General features: G+C 36.9%; 1 protein-coding gene across 1 annotated transcript; it reads left to right on the forward strand.

Moving 5' to 3' along the window:
• Positions 1-739: 739 nt before the first annotated feature.
• LOC131618972 (two-component response regulator ORR26-like) lies at positions 740-1731 on the forward strand. The gene is made up of 5 exons (XM_058890119.1): positions 740-764; positions 854-1006; positions 1093-1278; positions 1519-1595; positions 1687-1731. The coding sequence occupies exons 1-5, from the start codon at positions 740-742 to the stop codon at positions 1729-1731; spliced, it is 486 nt and encodes a 161-aa protein (XP_058746102.1).
• Positions 1732-16044: the final 14313 nt, after the last annotated feature.

Consider the following 16044-nt stretch of genomic DNA (forward strand, 5'->3'; position numbering starts at 1 on the left):
ATATATATATATATATATATATATATATATATATATATATATATATATATATATATATATATATGAATATAGCACAGTATTTTAAAATATTGTAATTTTCTTATTTGTGTGATAAATTGAAGTTAAGAGATTTAGTGTTTTTTTGCATTAAATGCTTTAAATTAAGTGTTTCTTTATAAACTTATATAAATAATTAAAAGATTAAATAAATTTAAATTATTTCAATATATAATATAAATTATCGTAAACTTATACAAATAAATTAAGAAAACCTTATGAAAAATATTATAATTAAGTTGTTTTCAATAATTTTCTTTTGTAAAACAATTTCACAAAAGTAGTTATGCTATAAGAGAAGGTCAAATAAATTTATTTAAATATACTTTATATTAATTTATTTAAACAAATTTTATATTAATTTATTTAAACAAATTTTACATAATTTTTTGATTAATTTGAATCTTTATTTATTTATTAGAGTGTTATATTTAATGATGGTAAAAAATTTCAATACTTTTAAAATACAAAATACTACAGATATAATTATAATTTTAAATATGAAAATGTCTTCATAATTTTAAATAAGCGCGCACACACACGCATATATATATATATATATATATATATATATATATATATATATATATATATATATATATATATATATATATATATATATATATAATTTTGACCCCATTTGTTGAAATTTCTGGATCCGTCCCTGAATTCTATCACAGAAATGTGTGTTCGATGCAAATATCAAGGTTTGTCAATTATTCTCTCACACCTTAATTATACAGAAATGTGCCCTAAACTTGTCTTACATTAATGTTTGTTTGTTTGTTTGTTTCAGTTACAACATGCTGTAATGCTTCTTTTGCATTGAACCTTTTGAAAGAAACAAAGAATCTTTATGATGTGATCCTGATAGAAGCTCAGATGACTGACATGGATTCCAACAATTTCTTGCAACATGTTGCACAACAAATCAAAATTCCAATCATCAGTAAGAAAACGAAAAACTCTTGTTGAATGGGTTTATTATGTTATCATGTGTTAGTTAGGTTATAATTTTATATATTTTATGTGCAGTGATGAGTGTTGACCAATCAACAAGTCCAAGTCTAGTGATGAAGGCGGTTGAAAAAGGTGCTTGTGGTTATTGGATTAAGCCTTTGAGTGAAGGTCAAATCAAGAACATGTGGCAACATGTTGTAAGAAAAGTTCTGAAAGAAAATAATCAGAATGATCATGTTCTTAAAACGTTGAATGCAAAAGGTTTGAAAAAAGGGAAAGAGATGATTATTATGCACCTACTTCTTCTTGTGATGATTATGTTAATAACTATCAACCTTCAACGATGAAGTATCGTTTGTCATGGTCACAAGAATTGCATCAACAATTTTTATGGGTTGTGAATCAACTTGCCATTCACGGTAAGAAAATGTTGCCTGATTATTTTTCTCTTCTTTCTTTGTATACACTTCAACAAGCTCACTTGTGTGATATATTTTTTAGATGAAAAGCCAAGAAAGATTATTAAACTCATGAATGTGCCTGGTTTGACAAGGGAGCAAGTTGCTAGTCATCTACAGGTTTGTATTAATGTGATTTGATTGACTTTTTTACTTCGTTATTATTATGGGTGTTAAACAATTAACATTACGTTAAATATTTCCTTAAAAGTATTTCAAGCACACTCTCGATTATCTTAGAGTTGGAATGACCTGAATACCTAGGATAATTCACCCTTATTCGAGTCCGCACAAGACCGGTGAAGAAACTCGAATGCAAGGAAGCTGTCTAGAAAATATATTAGAGGTTAATGATTTTTGTGTATTGATTCCGAAATAAGAAGCATTATAGACCATGCAAGTGTTTGTTTCATAAGTGCTCAAGAGCCGTCTACAAGCCGCCACTAGCGCCTATACGCCCACGCCCTCGGTCCCGGAGCCAGAGCCGGTGTCGCCGGTAGCGACATCGGCGAGGGTGTTTTTGGTAGAGACAAGTGGCATAAGGCTTGGGACCACCACATATGTCTATGTGACACTTTATCCTCTTTGGCTCCTTTGGAAAGTACATTGATCCAAGGACTTTATAAATGCTTTTAAATTTTATGAAGCATTTATTGCCAATTAACACTATTTCACTTTTGTCATTTTGGAACACAACTTGATGAAATTAAAGCTCATAATTTCCAACAATCCCCCACTTGTTCTAATAATGACAAAGTTAATAATTCCATAAATGAGATATAAAGAGTGTTAATACAGTTAGGTATCTTTCGATTAAAACTTAACCTTAGTGAGGACAACACAGAGTTTAATCGGAATATTAGGTAGCAAAGCTTTTAAACCGTGAATCCATATGATTAGACCGGTGTTGCCTTACACACACTCTTTAAAGGTTCTTCCTCTGCATAACTCGCTTAGCACTTATTTATGGCCATGTGCTATCCTGTTTCATAAATTTTTCATGAGAGAAACTCCAACTCTCACTTTAAGACGGCACCATCTCGAAATTCACATAGGTGAAGTTCATATTGTGTCCTTTTCCACAAGACACGTACCCTCGGTATTGAACTTCATTAAGAGTGTTTTTTAAAATAAAACTCAACCCTCGTTTAAGGTCAACATTATCACGAAATGTTCGACAATTATCCAAATCAACGACTTGTTGTTACCCATTGAAAATCTTGAAGTTAATGTTCTGTTAACGTAAGATTGGGTTGCCGCCGCTGTCGGAACTCTTACTCAAGGAGTTTCAACCCTATGCCTCTCGAGGTTGTTTTTACTAAGTCTCTGGCCAGTGGCTTAGTAAATGGATCAGCCAAATTATAGCTTATTCGTATATACGTGAGTGAAATGATTCCATCCTTAATCAATTTTCTCACGAACGAATGTCTAAGCCCTATATGCCTAGACTTTCCATTATACACTTTGCTGAATGCTCTTGCTAGAGTGGCCTGGCTATCGCAGTGTATCATAACCTTTGAAACATTATCCTTAGCCAATGAAACTTCCAAAAGGAGATCCCTCAACCATTCTGCTTCTTGACCAGCGGAAGCGAGAGCCACAAACTTTGATTCCATGGTCGAAGGAGTAATGCATGTTTGTTTCTTGCTCCTCCAAGAAATTGCTCCTCCAGCCAGTGTAAATATCCAACCAGTTGTAGATTTATGATCTCCAACATTTGATATCCAACTCGCATCGGTATATCCTTCTAATATGGCAGGAAACCTACCATAGTGAAGGCCAAGATCTTTGGTTTTCAGTAAATAGCCAAAAATCCTCGTGATTGCCTTTCAATGTTCATTACTCGGGTTGCTAGTAAATCTACTCATTTTACTGACTGCAAATGATATATCAGGTCTGGTACATTACATTAAGTACATAAGACATCCAATTGCACTTGCATATTCTAGTTGAGCCACTGCTTTTCCATCATTCTTTTCAAGTTTGACTACATGATCAAATGGAGTAGTCACTTCCTTGAATTTCAGGTGTTTAAACTTATCAAGCATTTTCTCAATATAATGTGTTTGATTAAGTTCATAACCCCACTATTTCGCTTGACTTTTATTCCTAAAATTGTGTCAACAAGTCCAAGATCTTTCATCTTGAAAGTGGAAGTTAGAAATTTCTTTATTTCTAAAATTCCATTCATTTTGTTGCTAATTATTAGCATGTCATCAACATAGAGACACAAGAATATTACAGTGTTGTTGTATATTTTTGTATATAAGCACTTGTCACAAGAATTAGGAATAAATCCATTTGACAATATTGTTGAATCAAATTTTTGATGCCATTGTTTTGGTGCTTTTTTAAGCCATATAGAGATTTGACAAGTTTGCACACCTTTAGTTCATCTCTAGGAAGCACATAGCCTTCTGGTTGTTCCAGATAGATTTCCTCGTCAAGATCTCCGTTTAGGAACGCAGTTTTAACATCCATTTGATGAACTATAAGATCATTCAAAGAGACTAAAGCAAACAACAATCGAATTGTGGTTGTCCTTGCTACTGGTGCATAAGTGTCAAAATAATATATACCTTCCTTTTGTCTGAATCCCTTTGCCACTAATCTTGCTTTATAAGTGTTTAAGGTACCATCACTATGATATTTCCTTTTAAACACCCACTTGCATCCAATGGGCCTTGATCCCTTTGGTAAGTCGACAAGTTCCCAAGTGTGGTTGGACATAATTGAATCCATTTCATCTTTGATAGCGTCCTTCCAAAAAGAGGAGTCCTTGGAAGTTATTGCTTCCGTATAAGTTTTAGGATCATCCCCTACTTGAAGAATGACCGGAATACTTTGAACGAATTTCGTACTATTTCCTTCGACCAGATAAAACGAAATGGATTGAGAATCAATTTCTTCTGGTCCTAGATTCTTTGTTTTTCGGACTCTTTTGCTTATCCTAGGTTCAGGTTGTGATTCAATGATTCGAGAAGTGCCTTCAGGATGTATTTCTACAATCCGAGAAGAATCTTCCTCACAAGATTCTTTATTTGTGGCTGACTCTGATTCTTTATCCTTAGTGATAAGATTTTCAAAGAATTCTACATCCCGGGATTCAACAATGACATTAGACTCTAAATTTAAGAGTCTATATGCTTTACTATTTTGTGCATATCCAACAAAAGCACATCTTATCCCTCGAGGACCCAACTTGGTTCTCTTAGGATCCATATTTTTGTAGTAAGCCACACACCCCCACACTTTGAAATAACCGATATTTGGTGCCATGCTTTTCCATACCTCATATGGAGAAATACCAGTTTTCTTCAAAGGAATTCTATTAATTATGTGACAAGCGGATAGTAAGGCCTCGCCCCACAAATTGAAAGGTAATTCTGAGTGCATTAACATGGCATTCATCATTGCTTGATATGTTCGATTCTTTCTTTCGGCTATGCCATTTTGTTGCGGTGTTCTAGGCGCCGAACATTCATGTATTATGCCATGTTCTTCACAAAATGCATCAAATTCAGTAGAAAAGTATTCACCTCCCCTGTCACTCCTAAGGACTTTTATACTTCTACTTAATTGATTTTCTACTTCTGCTTTATAAATTTTAAAGGCATTAAAGGCTTCATCTTTATGCTTTAAGAGATATACATATGTGTATCTAGAAGCATCATCAATGAATGTGATGAAATATCTATTTCCCCCATGGGTCAACATGCCATTAAATTCGCACAAATTTGAATGTATAAGATCAAGTAGATTTGTCTTTCTTTCAACACTTTTGAAAGGTTTTTTAATCATCTTTGATTTAGCGCATAATTCACATTTGTTGAAATCATTAATGTTACATGATATCATACCAGATTTAATTAGTCTCTTCATTGAACTAATACCAGTATGTGCTAATCTATTATGCCATGAAGAAACAGAATCAAGCATGTAAGCAAAATTAGAAATTTCATTAATCATATTCTCGGTAATACATAGTTTGATCGTTCCCTCAGCAGAATATCCTTTTCCAACAAATACACCATTACGGGTCAATATAAGTTTGCCCGATTCATAAACAGATTTAATACCAGGTTTTCCCAATAAATCCCCACTAACAAGATTCCTATTCATGTCGGGGACATGAAGCACATTGACAAGAGTAATTTTCTTTCCGGAAGTAAAGTTGAGTTCGACCGATCCAGTTCCAACAACTTTAGATCGTACTTCATTTCCCATTTGTACTTCTTGTCCATCATTTGTCTCAGAATAGGTTTTGAATGCAACCCTGTCATAGGAGACATGCACCGTAGCACATGTATCATACCACCAACCTTGTACTTTGCCCTTGATTGCCATGATTTCGCTCACAGTAGCAATTATGTCATCATTTGCATGAACAACATTGATTTCATTTTTTGATTTGTTGTGCCTGCAATCTCGAGCATAGTGTCCAGGTTTTCCACAAAAAAAGCACCCGTTCTTTGGACCCTTTTGACCCCCAGGATTCTTGAACTTGTTGTGTTCCTTTTTTGGTCCTAGATGACGCTTGTTGCCATCATGCTTCTTTCTTTCCTTGTTGGTCACAGCATTGGCTTTGGAAAGACCCGCAGATTCTGATTTTTCCCTTGCCTTCGATTCCTCCTCGATTCGAAGATGTTTCTGGATTTTCTCCAAGGAAAAGTCCTCAGAACTGTGCAGCAATTTCTTTCTATAGCCTTTCCACGAAAGTGGCAACTTTGCAATGATTGCACCAACTTGAAAAGTCTCAGGGATGTCTATTTTCACCGCTTTGATTTTGTTCACAAGGACTTGCAATTCGTGCACTTGGGGAAGAATGGGTTTGGAATCTATAAATTTAAAATCAAAATATTTAGAAATTAAAAACTTTTTCGTACCTTCTTCTTCGGCCTTGAACTTAAACTCGAGGACTTTCCATATCTCAACTACGGAGGGATTATCCGTATAGAGGCCATAGAGACGATCAGATAGTGTATTTAGAATATGTCCACGACACAACAGTTCGTCCTCCTTACGTTTCTTGCGTTCCTTCTTGACTTCTTCAGAATCATCATCTTGTCGTTAAGTCAAGATCTAAGACATAGTGAACCTTCAGGGCAGTCAGAAGGAATGTCATCTTGTCTTGCCACCTGGTATAGTTGGTTCCATCGAAGTGATCCAATTTGACAAGATCCTAGTTCATAACTTTGATGCTTGAAACTGCAGCGTTGGAAGCTATTGTATAAATACTTTTAAGATTGCTAGATATTTCGGTAAAATCGAATGGATCCAGGCTGAATCGCGAATGGAGTCACATTCCTTAAAAGTATTTCAAGCACACTCTCGATTGTCTTAGAGTTGGAACGACCTGAATACCCAGGATAATTCAGCCTTACTCGAGTCTGCACAAGACCGGTGAAGAAACCCGAATGCAAGAAAGCTGTCCGGAGCGCCACCGGCGCCGCCTTATTAACACCGCGAATAGCCTAAGTGCTCAAGTGCCGTCTACAAGCCGCCACTAGCGCCTCTACGCCTAGGCCCTCGGAGCCGGAGCCATTGTCGCCGGTGGCGACACCAGCGAGGGTGTTTTTGGTAGAGACAAGTGGCATAAGGCTCGGGACCACCACATATGTCTATGTGGCACTTTATCCTCTTTGGCTCCTTTGGAAAGTACATTGATCCAAGGACTTTATAAATGCTTTTAAAGTTTACTCCACTTTCTATATGGGACTATTTATGAAGCATTTATTGCCAATTAACACTATTTCACTTTTGTCATTTTGGAACACAACTTGATGAAATTAAAGCTCATAATTTCCAACACATTATGATTGCATTAATGTTTGACAGAAATTAAGACTTTGTTTGAAGAGATCAACAGAAGAGACAGATGTTAAGATTAAAAAGCCTAAAGTTGGGAAGAAAAAATCAAAGGTGGATGAACTTGATTCACAAGCTTTGACTACTGATATTGCAGTTCAAAACAATGCTGCTAATGAAGCAATATCAAGTCTTGAAGTTGTTAACTCAATGCCTAATTCATCCATTGAGCGTGACAACATCTCCAGTGCACAACCTTTGACTACTGATGATACTTCCGTTCAAAACAATGTTCCTAATAATGAATCATCTACAAGTCTTGAAGTTGCTAACTCAATGCCTAATTCATCCTCTGAGTGTGACAGCAGTTCCTATGCACAAGCTTTAACTGCAGTTGAGGATTATGAAGTTTTTTTCACAGAGCTTGACAACATAATATCACTATATGAAGCTTGTTCTCCATCTGAATTTGATGTATTCAGTTGAAGTTAGAGTGATACTGATGAAAAAGGAAGAAAGAAACTCATTCAGTTATTTTATGTTTCAAGTAATTAAATAGGCAGGTTTTGATGTAATGTGTATACTTATCTAAGATTAAATGTCATTATTTTTTTGCTTTCGAACAAATATGTTATATATGTTTATTTGGTTTAATAGTACTGTTTGTATATGGAGTATTACTTTTAAATTCTTCAAATTTACAATGTTGCAATCCAAATCATATGTTTTCTTTTAGGTAAATTCTTTGGTCTTCAAACATCTTAGTAAATAAATTTAAATTTTTAATTTATTTAAAATCAAATAATATTAAAATATAATATAATATTAAATATTATTGTTTTATTGAACAAAATATCAGTACATAATTAAATTTAAGGGTATGAAAATATTTATCTTTATTTTACTATTGTTTTTGTTTGAATTCAAAATAATTAAACTCAATAGATTCATGTATAATCTCGGGTTAAACTACTTTGCTTTATTAATTATTATTTCTTTTACTTGAAACTAGGTTGTGTTCATATAACTACGTGGCAAGAATCAAACATAAGAAGCAGCTAGAAGGGGATAATTTTAGGTTTGAATTTGCACTCCAACACGTCATATATCTACATAACTATCAATTAAATTGTATTTCCATGAAATTTATTATCATTATTCATTAATTTTAAATTTTAACTTATCTATTTGAATAATATATTCTTTTTGGATATTTTTTTAATAAACAATTTGTATTTAGCGGGATTCGAACCTGAATTCTTTTTTAATAGTTTTTTTTACTATTTTAAATAAGTTTTCTGACTTCATAAAATATCAACTCCATTAAGTCAAACTTAATTTGCTTCATATTTCTCAAGAAAAAAAAACAAAATAAAATAGTTTTGCTAAAAACAAATTATTTATGAATATCATGTTTATTTGCCATATGAAAAAGCCACTCAAAGATAGAATTACATAACTAAATTGAATGGCAATTTATCATTTTAGAGATGTTGCCAATTTCTTAATTTGAGAAGCAACCTAACTATCTCCTACAACTTTAGGTATCCAAATGGAGTTTCACACATCATTTTGAATGCACAAATGGTGAAGAACATTTTTTGTAATTTTATATAAACATGATGCTCAGTAACTAATATACGTAATGCCTAAAATTGAATCATAACGTGTAAAACACAAAAAAAAATTAAATAATCATGTTTAAAAAAAATTGCAAAAAAAAACCATATTTTCAGATTATTTACCAAAATGTCTAGGTTTGGGACATCGGAAAGGTGTATGCGCCAAATGAAATGGCGCATTCATGTGTTGCAAGCCAAATGGTTTGGCGCAAACACTTAATTTTTAGGGCAAAAAATTTCTTGCCATACCATTTGGTGCATGAGTTAAGGATCCAACACATAGGTGCCATTTCATTTGGCTCCTATGTGTTGGGGGTATTTTTTTAAAAAAAATAATCCCTTTCGTGTATTTTCGCGCAAAGTTTTTGATTCCGGTCTTATATTTTCGTAAAAATGTCTGATAAATCGAGTTCATAAAATTCTTAGTAACCCTAAATAATGTTTGCGTTGTCGATTTTGGTATTTTACTAAAGCATACTTTATTGATGAAAGACTAAGGAAAGGTTACAAGAGGTGGTAAATAAATTGATACAATGTTGTAAAAAAAAAATACAAAGTAGATTAAACTTGTGACGAGGTCGAGCCACGACTAGGACATCTTTTTCTATTGTGCCCCACCTGACGACAAATGCTGCATTTTCTTTCCATTTTGTCGTGGACGTCCATTTCGGTTCTAATCCGAATACTATTAGGGCGACCCTTTTTCTTTCGCCGCATTGCGTCATTATGCCAAACTACCTCCCCATCATACTCAGGCCAGTAATCCTCCTTGGCTACCACTGGAAACGCAGCACTGTAAACTCGGAGCAATGTCTGAGCCTTGTAAATTGGAGACAGTAGTGATATTGCGTCGCGGTGCGCAAATGCACATGCTGCTATGACATGTGAGCAAGGCATACGGAAAGCTTGAACCCTTCCACAGTCGCACCAATGGTCGTCTAGAAGAACCCGATATTGTTGTCTTGGTAAACCCTCATTGTGGTCAATTGTTTCACGAACACTGAAGGTGCGGTCGAAAGCAGTTACTTGATGAGTGTTTGCTTTTGCCGATTCCTCTTGCATAAATTTCATGCAACTATCACTTAACAATTGACCCGATTGTCTAACATCACCCCACTTCCTGCCTCTCGTTGAGAATAGCGAAGCCATCCTAAAGTAGGTTGCCTCCACTGGTGCAGTGATAGGAAGGTTACGAATGCCTTTGAAAACTCCATTCATGGATTCTACCAGATTTGTCGTCATGTGGCCTCATTGCACGCCTTTGTCATAAGCATGTGTCCATTTCTGCCTGGAAAGGTTATCTATCCAAGTTCCCGCATCTGGATTTGTCAGTACAATCTCACTCCGATAATGCTGGAATGTAGGTTGGGGTAATGCATAACCAGCATTGACCAGGGCCTTCCTGAGCTGCCTATCCTTGATCTCCCGCATGAAGTTCTGGGCGATGTGGCGAATACAATAGATGTGAGTTGATGGTGGGTCATGCCATTCATTTGCTGGATTATTATAAGAAGTCTCAATGGAAGCGTGCCTATCAGAGATTAAACAGAGGTCAGGCTGAGGAGCAATATGCTCTCGGAGATTTCTTAGAAAGAAACTCCAAGCCGCGACAGTTTCACTTTCAACAATTGCGAACGCCACTGGAAATATATTGTTGTTCCCGTCCTGTGCAACCGCCATAAGCATGGTTCCCTTGTATTTTCTGTATAACCATGTTCCATCAATTTGAAGTATGGGTTTACAATATGCAAACCCTCGTACGCAAGGTTTGAACGCCCAAAAAAGGCGATAGAATATTTCGTTTCCTTGGACAGGGTTTCCATCCGGGGCATGCGCGGGCAGTGTCTCTAGAATAGAAACAGTGCCAGGTGCGTAAGTTTGTACCGCAGTAAGGTAGCGGGGAAGATTTTTGTATGACTCCTCCCAATTGCCGTAGACTTTTTCAATTTCCTTTTATTTTGCAACCCACGCATTTCTGTAAGATGGAGTGTAGTTGTAGGCTGTAACGATATGTGAGATAATATTTTTGACCTTCAAAGATGGATCAGAGCTTATGAGAGGCAAGATCTCCTGACAGATAAGATCACCACTGAGTTTCGTATGATCTTGGGAAGTGTTAGGGTTGACACATGTGTGTTGTTGCATAATAGACCCTATGACCCATGCATTACTTCTCTTCCTATAAGAAGCCAACAGTCTGAAGCCACACTCTGGATTTTTACAAGTGATTACATACCGTTCCAGGTTTGAACGGTCTACTTCAAAATCAACGTTGAGTGCCATGTGCCATTTTTTTATTGTTCTAAGACATGCCTCCTTAGAAGGAAACTTGTCTCCTTCCTTTAACTCATCGTCATTTTGGATGTACGGTGTGAAGAAGATGTCGGATGATGGTTCGTCACCTTGCAGGTTCAAGTTACTCATATGTGCTGGAGGTGCGTACACATGAGGTCGAGGCACCGACATGTGTTGCTCGTCTTCGGATTCCTCGTTGACCATGTCGTCAAATTCAGTTTCCAGATCTTCTTTTTCCTCGTCTATGACATCAACCTCTTCTTGCTCGTTGACTGGTGGGTCAATAACTTGAGACTGAACGATATGAGGTTCTTGTGTCTCAACCTGTATAGTAACGTACAGCTCGATGGCATCCAAGCCAGAATATTTGTGGTTAGCAAACATATCCTGGAGATCTTCGTCATTTACATTCTCCATCTCATAAAACTTGACGGTGTTGTTGTTATTGAAAGAAGGACACTGGTAGAAAATGTTTGCAATAGGACCCATTGTAATCTTAGCCTGAAGTCGCTGAATGAAGGATGTAAAGGTGGCTCTTTTGCTTAACAAAAATGGCACAACTTGAGTGTTTCTCATTAGAAAACCGGTTGTTTCATGTGAGTAAGTCTCACCGTTTAGATGGGCATTTACCAAGTATTGGGGAGATGAAGCCATTGTTTCGGGTTAGTGTTTGGGTGTTGTAATATCAGGTGATAATAGGAAATATTGTTTGTGTGTGTTGTAATGTTTAGAAATATTGGTTGTCTTATATAGGATAATGCTATATTGCGCAATGTTTACCAACATGCTTACAGCCTTGCATTGTGTAATATAGAGTTAGTCAATAGATTTCCAACATGACGAGACTATACAGACGCACACTGATCTTTGTCTGTCTCAGGATGATGCGACTAGACAGACGCACGCTGATCTAGGTCTGTCTCAAGATTCCAACATGACGAGACTAGACAGACGCACGCTGATCTAGGTTTGCCCAAGATTCCAACATGACGAGACTAGACAGACGCATGCTGATCTATGTCTCTCTCAAGATTCCAAATTGAATGTAAAAGACAAACACACAATGGTAAATGTCTGTTAGCTTACTTAATGTTTGCAACAACCACAACTAACACAACAACCACATCAATTTTAATTAAATGATCCAAGGACTGATTACACCATAATAGCGTTTGCAACATGTACTTGGAAAACAGTACAACAACTGGTAGAACACGAAATTACATTGCAACAATAAAATAAAACAAAATAAGAGGATTTTAAAGTATGATGTGTCTGACCACATCATACACAATACACAATTTAAACTACTCAAGTAACCCTGCAAGAACAAGTGGATTTTCAACGCCTCGATTAACTTCTCCACTGTGTGTCCAAAACATTAGATCCACATCCACATCGTCTTTCACATGATCCTAATAATACATGTAGGTTCCTTCTGGGTTATTATCCGTCAACGTAATGTATGGAAAATGATAATCTATTTGTTTAACTTTCCTGGTTGGACCATCCAGTTGACGAAACCCGGTGTTGATGGCTCTAACAATTCTCTTGAAATCCCAATGCGGGTTCAGACAAATCCTCATGTGACTACCTTCCTCAAAAAAGACTACACCCCAAACTGAATCCATTTATAACTACTGGAAGTAAGAAGAAAAAAAGATTTAATACTTCAACTCCATACACACACCTCTATTTATAGAAAAGCATACCACTTGTACCAAGTATTTTTTAGCGGGTAAATATTGTACAATATTTTATTTTTTGGCGGGAAATATTGTTGTTAATTATTTATAACTTAAATATTTATTGGCGACGTCGTAACGATAAAATATCAATTCATTGAAAAATGCATTGAGCATTTGATTGAACGGTACAGAAGTTACAGAAATGATTAAGAAACTGCGGCATCTAAGATATTACAACGGTTAAAACAATGTCTTCTCTATCCTCCATCATCCGAGTGCATTGGATGTCGTCCTCCATAGTCTCCCACCAACGCTGCCTTTCAAGAAAAACACCACCCCTTGTTCTAAGCCTCTTGATAGATCTGATTTCGTCGTCGGGATTGTACTCCCCATCCAAAAACCTCAGGATGGTCCTCTTAAGTTGGTCCATGGAATGGATATTCCGAAACATAACCGGCATGGGAGGTTTGACGGGAGAGAATATGCGTTGAGCATTTGATTGAATGGTACAGAAGTTATAGAAATGATAAAGAAATTGCGGCATCTAAGATATTACAACGGTTAAAATAATGTCTTCTCTATCCTCCATCATCTGAGTGCATTGGATGTCGTCCTCCATAGTCTCCCACCAACGCTGCCTTTCAAGAAAAACACCACCCCTTGTTCTAAGCCTCTTGATAGATCTGATTTCTTCGTAGGGATTGTACTCCCCATCCAAAAACCTCAGGATGATCCTCTTAAGTTGGTCCATGGAATGGATATTCCAAAACATAACCGGCACTGGAGGTTTGACGGGAGAGAATATGACATTCCCGTTCCTTCGACGATACTCTGGTTGATAGTCGAACCGCTTCACAGGTGGTGGAGGCTCTGAGCTCCGGTGCGTGCTATCGGGCCTTATGCGAGATCTCATCTTTAATTCGTGTGTGTAGTCTTATGCACACAAGAAACCCTAATTTATAGAGGGACGCACGCCTATCTTATAGTCCATAACACAATTAGGGTTTCCACTACATGACAAAATAGAAACCCTAATTTTCAAAAAAAATAGGGTTTGCACTAATGCGCCAATTGAAATGGCACATAGGTTATTTTTGTCTCCTGGAAGGCGCCAAATGGTTTGGCGCATATGTGTTGTTTTTTATGAAGGCGCCATTCCAATTGGCGAATCAGTACATGACTATGGTCCCCACCTGTTCGCGTCTTAATAATTTCTGTGTGTTGCATGCGTCTGGAACGATTCCTGCAAGTTTCCATGCGTCTGAAACGATTCTTGAAAAGATTCCTGAAACGATTTCCTCCTACTATTGCATGCATGCAACCCTATCTGTCACCTATTTCTGCTCTGCATGCCATTCCCCATGTCTTGTCACCGAAAGCTATGTTGCATGCATGCCAACCACTTCTGCACAAGCAACACCTAGCAACATTGAATGTGTTAACGTGTCCAACATACGGCATGTTACCATTTCAACCTTATCACTATATATACTACCTTGGCTTCTGCAGATTTCTCATCACCATCACTCATTTACTCTCACAAAAATCTTTTTGTTTTCAAAATCCAGATTTCCAGTGTTCAACCATGTCTCTCTTAACCATGGGTGATACGCACCGAGGAACCGTGGAAAACATCGCTGCCTATGTAAGAATTATACTATTACGTTAATAACTGCATGTATCTAATATGTTATAACTGCATATTAATGCATACATAATTATTTTCAGGATACTTCCTGATTCCGGACTCGTAGTCACTCGATCGTCACTCCGGACGAACGCATAAAACCATACTTAAAAGTTGCTGGTTTCGGCCCCATTAGCAGCATCATTGAGGCTTCCATAGATCACAAATTTGTTCTAGCCTTGTTAGAACGCTGGAGGCCGGAGACCCACACTTTCCATCTTCCAACAGGGGAGTGCACCATAACCCTGGAGGATGTTCACATGTTGCTAGGCCTTCCAGTAGACGGTAAGGAAATTAATGGTTAAGTAATGCAAGCAAATTCCCTTTGCCATCAGGCATTGGGTATAGATTTGATAGAGGGACAAACTGGTGCTAGGGGACAGGGTGTTAACCTTAAGAGGTTAAAGGACTATTATTCAACATTTTGTTTGGATGATGATTCTTCCCAAGAAACTATACTTCAGAAAACCAGGTGTTACCTGATCTTTCTCTTTGGAAACGTTTTGTTTCCAGATAATACCGGTAACACCGTAAATTTTATATATTTACGTTTGTTAATGGATTTTACTAGAGTGAGTCTATATAGTTGGGGGTCTGCTGTCTTGGCTACGTTGTACCAATCCCTGTGCAAGAACGCAAAATACGATTCTTGTACATTCTATGGATGCGCTCTGTTGGTGCAAGTGTGGGGGTGGTGGAGAATGCCTATAATGGCCCCGATTAACAGAACCAGCTGGACCTTCCCGTATGCAATGAGGTAATTTTTTAATTCATATTTTTCATGCAAAATAAATTGATTATGATTTACTCTAACTGACACATTTAATTTGCGTTTTAGATTTTACGTGAAAAAGATGGACTTCACGAAAAATCCGCAGTAAAATATCACGATGTACCGCCAGCTGATTGATCACTTACGACCCGAGGATGTATTATCTCTAATCTTTTTCTCTTTTATAACTGTCTTTTTTATAAATATTTGACCGAAATAATGTATAACTCTTATGCATGAAGTTTATCTGGAGACCATATCTCGAATGCGACCATGAGCCTAGAGGTGCAGATGCAGCTATTTGGGCTGCAAGAACTTGCCTGATCCGATACAACATCATCGAAATGCATCATAGTGACCGGGTCAAACTACAGTTCAGAATGCATCAAGGTATACCTGATCCTCCAGTTGACTTGGGAGTGTGGCACCTCAGACGAGTCAACCATCAGTGGAATCATCAAAACTGGAAGGATTTCGCACCCGAATGGCGCCAGATGTGGAAAGACCGTCGCCAATATGTCCTCGACTTCCCCGTGAGTGATCGTGAGATGAAACCGTCCGCATAATACATGAGTTGGTACCGTACGGTTACCACCCCTAATTTATTTATTGCAGATCCGTTCTACTTGATAGACCCCCGTGCTCACAACTATATCCTACCACAACAACAACCTGAAGAGGAACAACAACAACAACA

This window comes from Vicia villosa, linkage group LG7, assembly GCF_029867415.1.
Source record: "Vicia villosa cultivar HV-30 ecotype Madison, WI linkage group LG7, Vvil1.0, whole genome shotgun sequence".
Lineage (NCBI taxonomy): Eukaryota > Viridiplantae > Streptophyta > Magnoliopsida > Fabales > Fabaceae > Vicia > Vicia villosa.

Bases quoted from the DNA above. Each gene is read 5' to 3' on its own strand.
- LOC131618972 (XM_058890119.1), top strand. From the start codon at position 740: ATGTGTGTTCGATGCAAATATCAAG. The intron at 765-853 runs GTTTGTCAATTA...TGTTTGTTTCAG, and splicing joins TGTTCGATGCAAATATCAAG to TTACAACATGCTGTAATGCT. The intron at 1,007-1,092 runs GTAAGAAAACGA...TTTTATGTGCAG, and splicing joins AATCAAAATTCCAATCATCA to TGATGAGTGTTGACCAATCA.